Below are 16,350 nucleotides of genomic sequence, written 5' to 3'. Positions count from 1 at the left end.
TTCTTCTTGGCCACAGCCCAAGGAGGTAGAACCAGTGAAGGCCCAACCGGGAGAAACAGCCCTTACAGTTCAGGCAGAACAACCGCGGGACGCTAAGGAAACAGAGTCTGCTGCCCAGACTAGCTCACAGGTCTCTGAAGTGGAAATCCCCAGTGTGGGGAAGATTCCCGTTAGATCCGATGCAGACGGATATAACGAGGAGGTACAGCTCCCAGTGCAGGGGTTAATTACCGCCGGTCATTAATCTATAACTTGGTAGTTAGCTGGCTTTGAGCTTTCCTAAGACGGGGTACGATAGTAGTCTGTGATGGAAACAATGCTGTTTCCAAAGTACATTTTCCCACTGTGGAAATGAAGAAGGCCAGACCAAATCGTGCAGTAATTTCATTTCTAAACGCCATCAGAAAGGCAGCTCTGTAAAAGCACTCAATCGTTAGATCTGCACGTTGTTCCTTTAAGTCTTCTTTCTGGCACAACTATATCAAAATTGATCCTGGTGGTTTTCACTTATTTACAAGCCTCTTTACTGTCTTCAGTTCGAGTTTCGTCCCCTCTCTCAGAGAACATTAACCGCTAATAGCATAACTTACAGTACCCCAGCTACTGATTTTTTGAATCTGACTATTTAACTGCACTCCTACATACTCAAGCGGTGTTTTGGAAGTTCAGTCTTTTTCAGAAGTGCAGTCGGATTTCACAGAAATATCGAGACCGTTACTCCTTGAGTATGTTTAATATATGCTTGCATGAAGTTGGCACAAGGAAATGCTCTGCTGTGAGGCGCCGCTCTCCTATAGGTATTGCTTCAGAAGATTGGATGGGACACAGAGGGGATCCGGCTAGTGTGCTTTGCATTCTTACTTGTTGAATTTACAAATTCAGGGCTTGGAGTGACCAGCCTTTCGACTTTTAAGCGCTTAAAAAAAGCCCTGCATGTAAAGTGCATGTGACAGATGGAGTAAGTAGCATACAAGCAAATCACAGCTGTGGCTTATTCCGCCTGTACTCATACGGTTTCCTTTAAACCTTATCTTTTGAAAATGTATTCCTTTCTTCACCATGCCTTCTCTTCTTTCCCTGTCTGTTACCATTTTCCTTGTTCCTGTTTGTTTTCCTGCTTTCGTGGTAGGTGATGCTGAGTCCAGCCATGCAAGGTGTCATCCTGGCTATTGCAAAAGCCCGCCAGACCTTTGATCGAGATGGGTCTGAAGCAGGGCTTGTTAAGGTATCTTATTTGTTTGCTAAATCCAATGGTATGGATATCTGTTTTCACGGAATGAAGAATCTATGCTATATTGACGCATCAGGAATGTGAAGGGAATGATTTGTGCGGTTTTTCTTTTAGTTAACGGCCTTCTGTCCTGCATTTCTGTTTCTGCTCTCTTATTGCGACAACATATCCTTCAGTTCTAAACAATTTTTAGGGCTTGTAAGAACTCCCTGCTCCTAGGAGAAACAACATCTTTTTTTTTTACTTTCCACTATTTATTCTGCTTATTCTTTTATTATTGGTAATTCTCTTGATCTGGATTATAAAAAGTAGACTTTCTTCGCGTGCCTTTCAGAACCTGCTGTCAAGGTCCTCAGTGTGGTCGTCAGAAAACAAACCAGCACTCATGACGGGTTGTTTGTTTTTTTCGGTCCTGAACACGCAGGCTTACTGTGACCTCTCTTGTAAAATGTGTCCTCAAGAAATGTATGTGTTGAACGGGGGGATTGGAAAGAATAAGCACTGCTCAATATTGAAGCCGGTGTTAGATTTTACAGGCAGGTAGATTTAACTAAAAATGCCGCATGGGAGAAGTCACCCGTGTTATTAGTCTACAGGAATATAAATCACAAGATACTCTTGCACCTTGCTACAGATGTAAGCGCATTACAGTCGATTTTTACAACCTGAGCACTTGCAAGAGGATTACCAAAACTGTCCAAGGCAGCTATATGCCCCGCTCTCTGGAAGGCAGTTAGTTTGAAAAGCGCACGCTTCGTGCATGTGGTTTGCCTGGGTGCGGACGCCTTTTGTTTATAGTTCCAGGTGTTCGTAGGCTTCCACTCACCCCTAGAATCTAACCACGCAGCGGAGGCTAGGTATCGCCCGTGGGAATCCCATCGTTACAGGACAGGTTTCAGCTTCGTATCAGCTGCTGTGGCATTCCCACGGGCAGAAGGGTGGGCCTGTTAGTGCGCGTGTTTCGTTGGCAGGCGTTCCACGAGGAGTACTCCCGTCTCTACCTGCTTGCCAAAGAGACCCCGACCCCTCAGAACGACGCCCGGTTGCAACACGTGCTCATTTACTTCCTGCAAAACAATGCTCCCCAGCAGGTGGTGGAACGGACCCTTCTTGAGCAGTTTGCGGACAAAAACCTCAGCTACGATGAAAGGTTTGTGCCGTGGATTCCGAGATGAGGCTTTTTCTCCTCTGGAAGCAGCCGGGGCCATTGTTCTGATTTTCTCCATCTCTGCTTACACCGAGCAGGTCAATTAGCATTATGAAGGTAGCACGAGCAAAGCTGAGGGAAATTGGTCCTGACGACGTCGATATGGAGGAGTACAAGGTAAGGGACCAGAGTGCCGCCGTGGATCCTTCGCGCTGTCAGGACCAGTGCTGTCCAAAGCAGCGCGTGGGAAGCAGGGAGCGCGTCGTGGAGCGGCAGCAGCAAATGCAGCAGTCGCTGGCGTGCCTGTCGGCGGCTTCCTTGCTGTCTGAAGCATGTGCCTGCAGAAGGATGCTGAAGGGGAGAAAGAATACGCTGGAAATCTCCCGACCTTTGAGGAATGTCTGTGCAGTTGACTAAATTGATTTATGTGTCGCTTATGAGAGATGTTTAAACCCTTCAAAGGGTAAAATCTGATACGCTTTTGAGCTGTGAAGGAATGTAAAACGCGCGCCTGCGTGTTACGGATGAAGCTGACGCTCTGCTTTCTTGCTGCTCCTCAACAGAGATGGCACGAAGACTACAGTCTTTTTCGCAAGGTGTCAGTTTACCTGCTGACAGGGTTGGAGCTGTACCAGAACAGAAAGTAAGTTGCTTTTAATTGTGTGTTTGGATAGGATAAGCTATAGCCTAGAAATAGAGGCCGCTGTGACAGAACTCCTTCTTTCTGACCCATGCTGGCCAGTTTGGCCTCAAATACTTTGAACTCAATGGGCTTTCTTTTTGACTTGCTAATAGCCCTTTCTTCAATCCGCAGCCACCCTTGGTTAACAGTTTAAATATTATGATGAGGTACTAGCTAGTTTCTTAGAGTTTCCCCTAATTTTTCCCTCTGTGAAGTAGAGCTTTATATTTTCATTTCCAGAGATGGGTTTGCAGGAATGATTGCCATCACTTTTTTTTTTCCCCCTTTGGACTCCTGTACTAAAATTAAACTGTCTTGAATAGGACATTGTACTTTGTGTAAACACGCACTTTGGAGTTCTCTAGACTCTTAAGAATTTTAAAAGGGCCTTTTTTTCTCCCTACTGTTTTAGAACCTGTATTTTACATAAATAGTGCAGTGTGGAGAAGGACAGTGCCTTTTTATGAAAGGTTTGTAATTTGAAAAGTGATTTTTCCAATCCGGAAGATAAACCGGCTTTCAGAAATTATTCAAGGACGGAAACAGAATTGAATTCTGAGGTGGTTAGCAGCGATGAACCACCAGATTCAGGTGGGCAAATTGACAAGAGGCTGGGCGAGAGCGCATTAGAGCTTCCCTGAAATGACCTAATCTCTGTCAGCTCTTCTGTGTTCTCACCGGGGGCTTTAGAAGCTAGAAGTATGTAAAGGAACTGAAAACATTACCTTCTGCACTTCTTTGAGCTCTCTCCCAAAGTGCAAAGTGCCGGGAGCAATACAAAAAAAGGTCAACGCTGGCGTTCACGCTCAGGCTAAGTTTGTACACAAACTTGGCTTTAAAGGGCTCTTCCCAAGTTTGGCACGCTGGGCAAAAAGGAACATTAATTACTTGACATAGGGCATCTGTTCATTTACGCTTTGGCAAGGAAATACAGTTTTTCCTGTCGGGCCTGGTGCTAGTTACCGTTCGGGCCAAATGGAAAATATTTCCTGAGCGGGCAGGACTGACTGCGCTGCAGTTGTGACCCTGGCAGAGCCCCAGAGAGCTGACACTCTTCTCCTAGGTACCAGGAGTCGCTCACCTACCTGGTCTACGCCTACCAAAGCAACACCAAGCTGCTGATGAAGGGAACCAACAGGGGAGTGAACGAATCGCTGATCGCCTTGTACAGAAGGAAGTGTCTCCTGGTTTGTATTCAGGAGCTCTACACCTGTCCTGAGAGAGGAGGGGAGGGAGCAGCCTGGGTGACATCGGCTCCCGTGGTGCAGTTCACTCACCGGCTGCTCGGTGCGCATCGCCCAGGGAGTCGGACCGTACCATGTCCCCTTCTGGGAGCACGCTTAATGAACGTGCTGCATTTTCAGGGAAGGTTCGGAGGCTGCTGAACACGCTCTTGGGTTTTAACTCAGTGCTTGCATCGTTAACTCGGTGGTTGCATCGTTTTCTGTCCATTCGCTTCCTTCCCCCCCCCCCCCAGTATTTATTTCTAATGTTAATGGCTTTCTCTCTCTGAGCAAAAGATGATGTCCTTTTCCACAGGGAGCGAAAAAACAGCATGAAAATGAGGTTTGTTTTTAGTTCACGCTCCGTGGTTGCCGAGACCAGTGTAACTGTCTCTCTTGTGCCTATTACCCTGGCTTCTGCCCCTTCCCGAGTACCAGCAGTAGTATGGAAATCTAGGAAATAATAATTCAATGAAAGAACGTGCCATATGGCTCTTAGGGAATCTGGGTAAAGGCAGATCTGGATCTTGGCATCTTAAAACCAGAATTATAAATAAGCTATATGTACGCTATACATACATATGGTAAACCATATATATGTATATAAATAGAGCTATTTATCAGTTTGTTTTCTGTGGTGTGATTCCTGCGATTCAAGGTGGCTGTTCCACTGGAACCTGGCACCTGGTTCTGTTAGTCTTTGCGTCTCTGCGTGGCCGTCGGTGAAGGGGCCCGAGCTGTGTGCCTTTCCTGACAGCACGCTGACGATCTGAGGTCCGTGCTGGCTTTTTAAAAGCCTGTCCCCTGATTCTCCCTCCTCCCCTAGAAGCTGAACGAGGTGGCAGCGTCTCTGTTCGTGAGTTGTGAAGAAGCTCGTGTGGCAGAGGGCATTAGCATCCTGAACGAGCTGATCATCCCCTGCATGCACCTCATGAACAACTTCGAGATCTCCAAAGAGGACCTGGATGCCATCGAGGTCATGAGAAACCGCTGGTGCTCCTATCTGGGACGAGAAGACATGGACGGTAGGGAACGGCTGCCTGCCTTACCTTTGTCATGCTGTTTGTGGGCAGGGCACTGTCTAGATCTGAACTGGAAAGGAATCAAAGGACCGTTTAAAACACTTCCTGAAATTCCTGGCGTTTGCACTGTAGCACATCGGGGTGCTTCGTGTGAGAGGAGAAATGTATTTCAATCATCCGTTGAATTACGTTATAGCAGAATTTAATCTTCTTTTGCATTAAAGCTGCAGAAGAAGGATTCCTCTTCCCTGAAATGTGAAAAGCTAATTTCAAAAGAATGGCTTAGCGTTTTCTTGGAATTGTTTTGGTTTTGGTTTGTCTTACTGAACGGAGTAGGTGGCAGGTGAGTGCTGGCAGGCTTAGTTGCAGAGGCGTGCTCCTCTTCGGGAGGGAGGAACAGGTTTTATCAGCGGCCAGAAACTGTGGCCAGAGTTGCAGGATTCGGGATGGGGGAGCGGATTCAGGGGATCTTTGCACTCTGAAGAGCGGTTTGTCGTTTTATGGCTGAATTTTGGTTCTGGATAGCGGTTCTTGTTCTGTATTTCCTTCTGCGGTCTGCAGTCGGGCTCCCACAACTCTCCTCGGGTCGTTTTTGTTAAGAGAAATTGGTTTCGACCCCCTTGATCTGTGTGCAAATGTTTGGGGAGTCATTACAGGGTTTTTGTCATGAGCAGAGGGTAAACTCGCCGTAGGAAAATAAGGTAAAACCACAGAGGTTTATTCTCAAAATACGGTTGTAAAGAATAAAAGTTGGATAAATCTATGCAAATACGCAAGTTTCCCATTCTTGGGCTTGCCGCAATGGCATTTACTTACGCGGAAGATTTTAAAGAAACAGAAGTAGGCTGCTTGCACCTCCCGGATCATGTCAGCTAGCTCAAGCGTCAGCCCTTTCCGCCTGCTTTTCTTCATCCGAAGGTGCCTGTCCTTTACCGCGGGGTCCGGTGGCATTTGCGTGGTCTGCTCCGGGGGGACAGTCCTTTACCAGGACCGGACGATGCCTGCTCAGTACGGGCTGACCTGCCGAGGCCTGAGACGTTACCGGCCGTAAAGCGCGCTCCGTTGCCTTCAAATGCCAAGTCGGTATTTGAGTGTCACCTTGAAACACGTCGTTACTTCTGACTTGCCAGCCAGTACAGCGCCTTTACTGGGAAAACACGATACCCCGGTGGGACGCGGCACGGTCCCCGGGGCAGGCAGGTGGCAGGGGGGCTTCCCTCTTTACGGAGCCCTGGGTAGGTGGGCAGGACTTGAGGACTGAATGAGGCCCAGGCCGGCCGCTGGTGCGACGCCGCCTCTGCGTCAGCAGACGCTGCTCATCCCTGCCTGCGGGAGATGGGCGGGCGTCTGCGCTGGAAGATGGTTCTCTAAAAGGCGCCAGAGCTTTTTAGCTGGCGGCCCCGGAGCCCTCTGCCATCTGGTCTTTTCCTGGTGCAGTGCCACTGACTGTTTCATCCTCTCCCCCTTGACAGCGAAACTGCAGATGAAGCTGGGCGAATTGCTCCCCCGGCTCCTCGACTGCTCCACCGAGGTCGTTGTTCTGAAAGAGCCCCCGAAGATCCGGCCCAACTCCCCCTACGACCTCTGCAGCCGGTTTGCAGCCGTGATGGAGTCCATTCACGGGGCCTCGACCGTGACTGTGAAATAGACTGCGGACTCCCCGCCGTGGCGTGGTACCCACGCTGCAGACCGCCTGCCTGCCCGGCGTCCTCCCGTCGGGCGATGTTTGAAGGGGAGAGGGAGGAGAAGGGGCGATTCGGATTCAGAGCCGTGTTCTTTGTAAATACGAACGAATAAAAAGCAGTATTGCACTTTTGAGATAAAACGTTAAGCGGTAACGCAAAGGACCTGAGCCGCTGTGCTAGTGTGACGCGCCAGGTCCCTGCCGGCGGGCGCCCAGGCCGTCCCGGGAGGTTCTTCTGTTTTGGCAACTTCCTAGACACAGACCCCTGGGCCTGTGACGGCAGCAGAGCAAGAGCCTGGCTCCTCTGGTGAGCCGGGCTACGAGCTGTCGTTGATCTGTCAGACGCGCTTACACCTTCCTGACCGATTAGCGACCGGAGATTATACACTCAGATCTTGCCAGGCTCCTGCTAGCCGGAGTCCGAGTTGTGTTATTAGGAAGCGGAGAGGAACGGTGGCTCACGCCCTCTATCGTGTGGGCAGTCATGCGTGCAGCTGCATATTTTGGTCAAGTCAAGCGGGCGTTTTTCTTTCGTATTTTAACTGGCAAAAGAAAATACGCAGGCGTCTTCCTCTGAGAAAGGCACAAGCAAAGAGGGGCAGTGACAAGAGACAGGATGGGACTGTAAAGATTGTCTCCCGCACAATTGTGCTGGAGCGATACTTACCCGTTAAGGGAGATCACCCCGAAGGATACTCCCCTCTCGGGTCGGAAGGCAGACTTCCTTCTCGCCCCGGTGGGTTTTCAGTGCCAGATGAGTGTCGATGGCAACTGCGAGGGCTGGACTCGGCTCCGTTTTTGGTGGTGGTGGGTTTTTTTTTTTGCTGACTTTCTGTAAAAACTGTGCCCTGTTTGCATTTCCTTTTGCGGGCAGCTAGTACTTGCGTTTGAGCTGCGGCGGTTGTTTTAAACCAAATGTTCTGAGTAAGTGGAGGGGGGATCCTGTTTGTTAGGACTATGCAGATTTTTCTAAAAGTGCAATAAAAGCATTTGTTCTATGTTAGAATGAAAAAGCTCCCTCTGTGGTTTTATTTCGCTCCGGTGTTACGCCTTAAGGTTCCTCCCGGCTTCAATATGAAGAAAGGGAAGCAGAGGAGAAAAAAAAAAAAAAATATCTGTGGGCAAGTAACGCAGAAATTTCTGCAGCTTGATGAAGCTCCTGGACAGGCAGAACGGTGCGCGGGCTCGCAAGCTCATCGTGGGTCTCCTGAGAAGACAGTGGAGCACTTGGGAGCTGCCGGGACAGGAATTTCATATGCTTTAGCAGAAAAACGGGCGAGTTTGGTGTCTCTAAGCCCAGCTAGGCTTGGAGCAGGCGTGCAGAGAAGCGTATTGGGGAGAGGCTGGGAAGGCAGGTCGTGAGGAAACGTCGGCGTTCGTTATTGATGCTGGGAGGTTTCTTTTGAGCCTTGTTCTTCGGAGCGGAGAATCTGTTCTGGAGCCCATTGCAAGCCGCTCTGCGTTAGCTCCTGGGGTTTTGGCAGAGGCAGTCTGCCGTTCCCAAGCAATGGCGGGAAATAAGCGTTCACGTTAAATTATTAAAGAGGAGGGGAAAACGCACTCTTCCTGTAGCCAAAATCTCTTTTTTCTTTATTAATCAGGGAATTGAAACATTTAATTACATATTGAGCTGCTAACGTATTGCCCTATGTTATAATGGCCCCCTTGTACCTGCTGCTGCTGGCATCGCTCTGGCAAAATACAGGTTTCTTGTCGGTAGCGTAGGAAGAGGGGAGAGACACACACACGGGTGAGCTTTTTCCCAACAAATCAGACAGATGTTTCTAGGACTTGTTCCTAGTACAGAATTTGTTGTAATTAGCAGAGCTGTCTTTGAATGGGAATTGTCAGCACGGTCCCACCGTTCTGTCGGGTGTGTTTCCCCGTTATTTAGGAATAAACAGCTCCCGTGGGAGAATCCTGCGTTCTCCCAGTTATTTTACGATAAAATAGAAGCGCCGTTATCTGTAGAGACTCGAGCTGCCCGCGTCCAAACAGTGAGCTGTGCCCCTTCCAGGTGATGGGATGCTGCAGAGCCGGGGCTGCTGCTTTTTCATCGTTTCACCCCGTCGTCGTGACGGGGAGCGGAAGGACCGATTTCTCAGGGCACTTTGCCTGCAATGAATGAACACACTGAACTTTTGAACAGAGGCGCCGGGGCCGTGACACCGCATACTCGGTAACTGCGCTCACTCCTCCCAGCCAGCAGACGACTGGCAATTTCTAGACCGCTTTTGCAATGCTGTTGTGTCATTCCGACTTGCAGGCGAGGAGGATGTGGTTTGGGGAGAGATTCTTGAATTAGGAGATTCCGGTTATTCCGACCGCCGCGAGACAGTAGCTTTGCCCCATTCTTTGTGTTGCTGCCAGAGAGTGAAATATCCGGCCCATGTCCAAAGCCTGCCTTAAAAAAAAAAAAACAGAGACTTCTCAGGAGTGCAGGCCGGTGCCTGGAAAGTCGTGATGTTTGGAGACCTTTGCTCGGTGTCCTGTCCTCCCATTGCCCGAGGGCGTGGGGGACAGGTTACAACCAAAACGGACTCTCTTTGCTTTCTGGGTTGGTCGGAGCTCTCGGGGGCAGCTAACAGCAGCGTGTGCAGGTCTTTGGAAAGCACGCTCGCCAGCCAAGAATGCCGCCCTCCTGTTTTGCCTCCCTTGATCTTCATTAGGGAGGACTGAGCACCCGCCTCTCCCCTTTTAACTCTGCAGGAGCGGCCCTGCCCCAAGCCCAGGCAGCGTGGGAAGCGCCTGGGGATAATCTCTTTTCTCTCTCCCTGCCCACCCGCTCCTTTCCCTCCTCTTCAGCTGAGCAAAGTGCAGGTTTCGAAGGGGGACTTTTGGAGGAAAATGGACTTTGCTTCCCCCAGGAATGCCAGCGTCGGCTGGGGGCTTCCTTGAGTTCGGTCACGCGCCCGCGGCTTTCAGCCTGCAGGGATTAAACCAGCGGTGAACTCGTTTTTTAACCAGTGCTGTGGCAGCGGGCTGGCTTCTGTCGGGACTCTGGGTGTTAATCCAGCCTGACGTTCGGTGCTGTTGGTCGCACAGAGGCACGCAAGCAGGCTTTATTTTTACAGCTGAATCTGGAAAATGTGGAAGAAACGGTTAAGGAGACCCGCAAAACACCGCTCTTGCCTCTTACGCACAGGTAAACGATGCAGTCGAGGAGCTTTCTGCACGAAGGTCTGTGGCACGCTTACGGCTTTGTCATCTTAGCCGTCAGAAGATGAGGCTATTGCAGGGGATGCGGCCGCTGGCATGCCGCCTTTGCAGCAGGAGCGGTCTTTGGTACCGCCTTGTCCCTCGTTTTCCCTCTCCCCCTTTTTTCCCACCTTTCTCTTTCTCCCCCAGCTTTTCTGGACAGACCGAAGCATCGTCGGAGCAGCAGCGCTGCCCCTTGCAGCTCCCACCCTTCCTCCCCACTCGTGCCACGCCTCATGCAAGATGCAGCTGTACGTTCAGAGCACAGAAACACGCTGCCGACGACCGTGATAATTTATTGTGAATACATCAAAGTGATACGGACATGCAAGGAATGAGCTGCCAGGCTGGGGCGTAGCTGTTAACCACCACAGACTTGGCTACGGGGGATTCGCAGGGGATGCTAACGCAGCGTCATCAATAAGTGACTCTACCGCAGATGTCACCAGGAGTACAAAGTGCTGCCCGCTGCTCTGCCTCTGCCTCCCTGCCTTCCCACGCTCGCTCAGCGAGTGCTGCGGGGAAAGCTGTTGCTCCTTAAAAAAGAAAAAGTGAAGCAGGCACACGGAGGAAGGAAAAAAATCTGCAAGGCTGCCGTAGGAATTAGCAAATCATCCTGTAAAACACGCAGGAGCCGTCCCTGGAATGGGAAAAGCCGGGAGGCGCGCAGGGCACGGTGCCCCGAGTCCCTAGATGACCAGGTCTGCGTTTTTGGGGTGCGGGTGGTGGCCCCCGGCCGGACCCCACGCGGCGGGGGGCTGGCGGCAGGCGGGGGCCGGCGGCGTTGCGGTCCTCGGGGAGCGGGCGCTGCAGGCGAGGAGCAGGCCGCTGGCGGCGAGGAAGGCTCCGGCGAACCACCCCAGGAAGGTGGCCTCCCCGAATTCCCACCGGGGGACGATGTCGGGGACGGTGTCGTCCCAGAAGTCGAGGACGGTGTTGTAGGCGACCCAGGAGACCGGCGCCAGGGTGGCCATCCCCGCCGTGCCCAGTGCCGCTCCCCCGGCGACCAGGAGCCGCCGCTTCAGCCCGGGTCTCTCCTCGCAGGCTCTCCAGCCCTCCAGCCCCGGGGCGGCGAGGAGGCAGCCCAGCAGCCCCAGCCCGTTGGAGAGGCACATCAGGAGGCGGGAGACGCGCAGCTCGGAGGGCAGCGCCAGGAAGGAGCCGTGGGCTCGGCACTCCACCGCCCCCTCCTCCCGGGCGATGCAGACCTGCCAGAGCCCCATGGTCCAGACCTCCAGCTCGTTCAGGTCCAGGTTGAGGCTCTTCCAGAGCGGCACGAAGGTGGTGACGCAGGAGGAGACCCACCCGAGGAGGGCCAGCAGCATCCCCCCCGCCTGCGCCTTCGCCCGCCAGCTCCCGGCCATGCTAACGCCGCCCCGCTGACCTGCGCGCCGGGCCGAGATAAGCCACCCTGAGCGGCGGCGGCCGCGGGCATTAACACTTGTGGAGCAGCGTCCGCCCCGCCGCCGGCCGCGTCTGGCGCCCGGGGGAGCTAATTCAAGCCTGTTCCTCCAACGCTGGGGTGGGGCCACGGTCATTTTCCAGCCGTTGTTGGTTTTTCCACACTGAAAGGAAAGCGTGCCCGGCCCGGCAGGAGAAGCCGGGCGCATCCCCCGCTGTGCCTCTGGCCAGGGTCCCGCCGCTGGCTCGCCGTGCCCGGGAGGGTTAAGCCAAAGCATGCAAATCCTCCGAGCCTCGGCCACCCCGAAGCGAGAGCCTGGGCAGGGAAAGCGCCTTTGAGCTCCGGCCGTGGAGGGACAGGGAGGGGACCCCGAGGCGGGATGCGGGCAGCGGAGAGCCAGCGTCGGGCTCTTCTCAGGAGGGTTTGAGGCATCGACTCTCATGTGGTCGTTAAATAAATATGCAAAGGAGCCTTCGAGAGCCGTGTCGAGGACGGGGACGTCCAAGGGAGGGCGCGCCTTTGCCCGCTGCTCGCAGGCGGGCGCCTGTCACCCCGTCCTGTGCCCAGCACCTCGTCAGAGGACGTGGTTACTGGTGCTTTACGTGAGCAAACTCCCGCTGCAAGAAAAAGGTGGGGGAAAAATACAGGCCGCATCACCAGGAAAATCCCAACTTTGTGCTGGTGCTCGCCGCCCACCCGCCCCCGCGCGCGTTCCCTTTGCAGGGTCCAGCTTGCAGATTCATCTTCCCTGGGAGATTAGCGACTAATCTCTCCTTCATCTGCCGTCTTTCTTATCAACGGGGGTATCGGGGGCCAGGCTGGTAAATTACTGAGTCCGCCTGGCGCTGGGGTCTGGCCCCAGGGAGCGTTGGGGGGGACCTTGGCAGGGGGCTCCCGAAAGGAGAACGCAGCCGGGGGCGAGGGAGCACAGACCAGGCAGGAGAGGGGGGACATTTTCCAGCCCTTGCTGATGGTCCCATCGCCACGAGCGGACGGGGAGCATCATCCCGAGGGCGAGAGCAGGGAAATCCGCCGGGAAAGCCCTCCTGCTCCTTCCCTCGGGCATCAGGGCGCCCGCTCCTTCCAATTAAATCATCTCGAGGTAATTGTGCCTGTCATTGAGACAGATTAACGGGCAACCTTCTGCCACTGGCGCAGGATTGGCAGCCACCGCTGAGCTCCCCTTCCTTCCCTCCTTCCCACCGGCCGCGGCGGCACAGCCCGGCGGAGGATTCCCACCCGCAGCCAGCAGGAAGATGCCCCGCAGCAGCCGGGGTGGAGCGGGAGCCGCAAGCCGAGGACGACGTCTGCCAGCCTAGCAGCCGCTCCGCCTGGACATGAGGTGGGTGCCCCCCTCGCCCGGGGGTCTGCGCAGGGCTGGGGGGCCGGGAGGTGGGCCCTGAGGACCACTGGACCCACCGAGCCGGTGGCAGGAGGTGCCATGGGAGCGGGACTGGTCCTGCCCCAGGGCACCGGCTGGGGATGCTCGGAGCGGGCAGAGCACCCACACTCCCCATCTCCATCCCATCCCACCCCTGTCTCCGCGGGTCGCTGCTCGTTGGGTTGCATTTCCAGGAACGTGACCTCCCACCGCATCTCCCCGCAGGGACCAGGCTGGACTCAGCCCAGGGAGCCCAGCTATGGGGTCTGCATCGCTGTCACAGGCTGTCCTTCCTCCCGCACCCGGGGGCTGCCCGTTCCTGCTCGGAGCTCGTTAGAGAGCTGGCAGTTACGGCCACATCCCAGGATGAGCGTGGAGCACAGCTGTGGGCGATCACCTGGAGCCTGCCCACTGGCGAGGCTGCTCCCCACCGGAGGTGGCCGCCTCGTTCCCCGGCCTCTGCAATGCAATTGTGGCCCCTAATGGGCCTAGCCATCTGGTGCCACGCTGTAGCCACCCTGGCACGGCTCCGTGGCTGGCACATGCGCTGCCGGGCCCCGACCCGTGGGGGTACGGACAGAGGCCGGAGCCCCGCAGCGCCCTCCGCGTCCAAAATAACCCCCTGCTTTGTGTCCCCCGTGGCAGGACCCTGTGCCCAGCCCGGGGCTGAGCCCCCGCCCTGGCACCGCCATGGTGCTCCCCTGCACCTGCAACAGCGGCAGCCGGCTGGCGCCCGAGCAGCCGCGCGGCCGCAGCAACTCCATCCCCCCGGCGCAGACCCCCACCGCCAAGCACGTGCTGGCTTACCTGCCCCGGCCGCCCACCGACACCAGCCGGTACGGCACCTTCCCCCAGAAGGTATGGCTCGCGCCGGGGCGCTCCGGCATCCTTCGGACAGGATGCCGCCGGGCAGTCGTGGTTGTCGGAGGCGATTTCTCACCGACGGGCTCCTTTCCGCCCTGCAGCCCGCGCTCCCGGCCACCCCCGGGGCTCTGGCGGAGGATGGCCAGCAGCAGGCCAGTGCCACTGCTGCCAAGAGAAGCGCCCAGATGCCAAACTACCCGTCCCCACCCCGCTGTGGCGGCGGTGGCCCCAGCAAGCCGTCCCTGCCGCCGAGCTGCAGCAGCGTGGCCGCCCAGCACCATCCCAGCGATCCGTCCCGGTGCCCGCCGGCCGCTCCGCGGGAGGCAGGCGGCCACTGGTACCCGATGCACGCGCTGAGCGTGCCCAACATCCCCAGCTCGGCGTGTGGCAAGACCCCCGCCCGCAGTGCCGCCGTCCCCGCCCCAGAGGGGCTGCAGAGCCGGCGCCGCAAGCTGCTGGAGGAGGATGGCCCGGTGGTCCAGGCCAGCAAGCGGCAGCGGCAGCGCTACGTGACCAAGGTGGGCAAGTGCCAGGTGAACCTCGGCAACATCCAGGAGAAAAAGCGGTTCCTCTCAGACATCTTCACCACCATCGTAGACCTCAAGTACCGCTGGTTCCTCTTCGTCTTCATGATGTGCTACATCGTCACCTGGGTGGTCTTCGGCACCGTCTACTTCTTTGACGCCTGGGCACGGGGCGACGTCAGGCACCGTGGCGATCCCGAGTGGCGGGCGTGCATCGAGAACGTGGATGGCTTCATCTCCGCCTTGCTCTTCTCGGTGGAAAGCCAGCGGACCATCGGCTACGGCTCCCGGATGGTGACGGCCAACTGCGCCGAGGGTGTCGTCCTGCTGATGGCGCAGTCCATCGTCGGCTCCATGATCGACGCCCTGATGGTGGGCTGCATGTTCGTCAAGATCTCCCGGCCCAAGAAGCGCGCCCAGACCCTCATCTTCAGCAAGAATTGCGTCGTCTCGCGCCGGGACGGGAAGCTCTGCCTGATGTTTCGCGTGGGGGACCTGCGGGACAGCCACATGGTGGACGCCAAGATCCGAGCCAAGCTGATCAAGTCCCGGCAGACGGCCGAGGGGGAGTTCATCCCCCTGGAGCAGTCAGAGCTGAACCTGGGCTACGACACGGGGGAGGACCGCCTGTTCCTGGTGGAGCCCCAGATCATCTGCCACGTCATCAACCGCCGCAGCCCCTTCTGGGACATGTCGGCCGAGTCGCTGCGCCGGGAGCAGTTTGAAATCATCATCATCCTCGAGGGCATCGTGGAAGCCACAGGCAAGTGGTCCGCGAGGGTCGGGGTGGGGACGGACGGCTCCCCTGGGGTCCCAGAGGTTCCGGGCAAACCTGGGCTGGGGGCTGGCATCCTGACAAGAGATGCCCGGGGCTGAAACCAGCTCCCCCCCGGCAATGGGTGACTCAGGGCTGGAAGCCCCTCGTTAGGCAGCGGGCGGTTCGTTGCGGCGCCCCAGCGCTGTGCTCACCGGCAGCAGCGGTGGCAGCTCAGCCGTTGTCTCGCCGCAGGAATGACGTGCCAAGCCCGCACCTCGTACACGGAGGACGAGATCCTCTGGGGGTACCGCTTCGAGCCCTGCATGTCCCTGGAGAAAGGCGCCTTCCGGGTGGACTACAGCCGCTTTGAGATGACCTTCGAGGTGCAGACCCCAGCGGCCAGTGCCAAGGAGCTGCACGAGCTGGAGCGGCAGGAGCACTCCACGCTCAGCCTCTACCGGGACCACCTCCTGCAGCCCCGCGCCCTGCCGGGGCCCGGGCCCGCCGAGGATGCTCTCACCGGGCTGAGCATCCCTGGCAGCACAGCCGAGGGCAGCCGGGACGAGCCGCCGGAGCAGGGGGCCACCACCTGAGCCGCTCCCAGCAGGCCACGGGATGGGACGCCCAGCCGTGCCCTCTGCGCACGGCGGGTGCCCGGCGGAGGGTCCCGCACCGACAGTGCCATAGCCCACCCTGCCTCCGCGGGGCTGAGCCCTCCTGCCCCTGCCCCTTGTCCCCAGCTGCAGCCACGTGGCATTATTTTTGCAAAGTTGTTCTTTTGTAACAAGGAACACAAGATCCAAACAGCGGGTGATTAAAGTCTCCTAATTAAAAAACCCACACAAGTAAATCGGCGGTGTTTGTTTTGTTTGCACCACGCTTGACAGGCGCCCCTCGGACCCCGTAACAGGGGCCCGGGCGGGGAGGGGCTGGGGCCGGCCGCTCGGCGGGAGGCAGGAGCCCAGGCCGGCGGGGACGCGCTGCCGCACCCCGCTCTTTTGCCCCCCGTCGACAGCGACTCGCCCCCGCGCGCAGCGGGACCCAACGCGGGCCCGCCCCGGGCGCGGCCGCTCCTGCGGCCGGACCGCCCCGGCAGGCGGGGGCTTTTATAGCTGCTCGCCCCGCCCCGCCCAGCAGTATTGGCTCGGCCGCCGCTGGCCCCGCCCCGCCGCGCTGACTGACAGCCGCCCGCCGCCGAGGAAGGTTGGGCCCCGCGCGCTGCCGTAGCGCCCCGC

General features: G+C 56.4%; 3 protein-coding genes across 10 annotated transcripts in view; 2 read left to right on the top strand and 1 right to left on the bottom strand.

Moving 5' to 3' along the window:
* USP28 (ubiquitin specific peptidase 28) overlaps positions 1-10,525 on the top strand; it is a 29,592-nt gene extending 19,067 nt beyond the window's left edge. For 3 of the 8 annotated variants that reach the window (XM_075172783.1, XM_075172787.1, XM_075172788.1), the window contains exons 19-25: positions 2,203-2,381; positions 2,477-2,555; positions 2,942-3,021; positions 4,124-4,247; positions 4,600-4,626; positions 5,110-5,308; positions 10,338-10,525. In XM_075172783.1, the coding sequence (XP_075028884.1) occupies positions 2,203-2,381; positions 2,477-2,555; positions 2,942-3,021; positions 4,124-4,247; positions 4,600-4,626; positions 5,110-5,308; positions 10,338-10,525 (876 nt within the window). Of the gene's footprint in view, positions 1-16; positions 203-1,129; positions 1,226-2,202; positions 2,382-2,476; positions 2,556-2,941; positions 3,022-3,472; positions 3,531-4,123; positions 4,248-4,599; positions 4,627-5,109; positions 5,309-6,777; positions 8,003-10,337 lie in introns of those variants that run through there. The other 5 variants (XM_075172790.1, XM_075172784.1, XM_075172785.1 and 2 more) reach the window with 5 other exon arrangements.
* A 351-nt stretch (positions 10,526-10,876) lies between these two features.
* Positions 10,877-11,739, bottom strand: CLDN25 (claudin 25). The gene has a single exon (XM_075172793.1). It carries the CDS (start codon positions 11,723-11,725, stop codon positions 10,877-10,879), a length of 849 nt encoding a protein of 282 aa, XP_075028894.1. The 5' UTR covers positions 11,726-11,739.
* A 1,125-nt stretch (positions 11,740-12,864) lies between these two features.
* Positions 12,865-15,929, top strand: LOC142092604 (G protein-activated inward rectifier potassium channel 4-like). The gene is made up of 4 exons (XM_075172791.1): positions 12,865-12,931; positions 13,616-13,828; positions 13,936-15,121; positions 15,368-15,929. Exons 2-4 carry the CDS (start codon positions 13,661-13,663, stop codon positions 15,706-15,708), a joined length of 1,695 nt encoding a protein of 564 aa, XP_075028892.1. The 5' UTR covers positions 12,865-12,931; positions 13,616-13,660; the 3' UTR covers positions 15,709-15,929.
* The last annotated feature ends 421 nt before the right edge of the window (positions 15,930-16,350 follow it).

Source organism: Calonectris borealis, chromosome 24 (assembly GCF_964195595.1).
Source record: "Calonectris borealis chromosome 24, bCalBor7.hap1.2, whole genome shotgun sequence".
NCBI lineage: Eukaryota > Metazoa > Chordata > Aves > Procellariiformes > Procellariidae > Calonectris > Calonectris borealis.
This window is presented reverse-complemented; position numbering and strand designations above follow the sequence as displayed.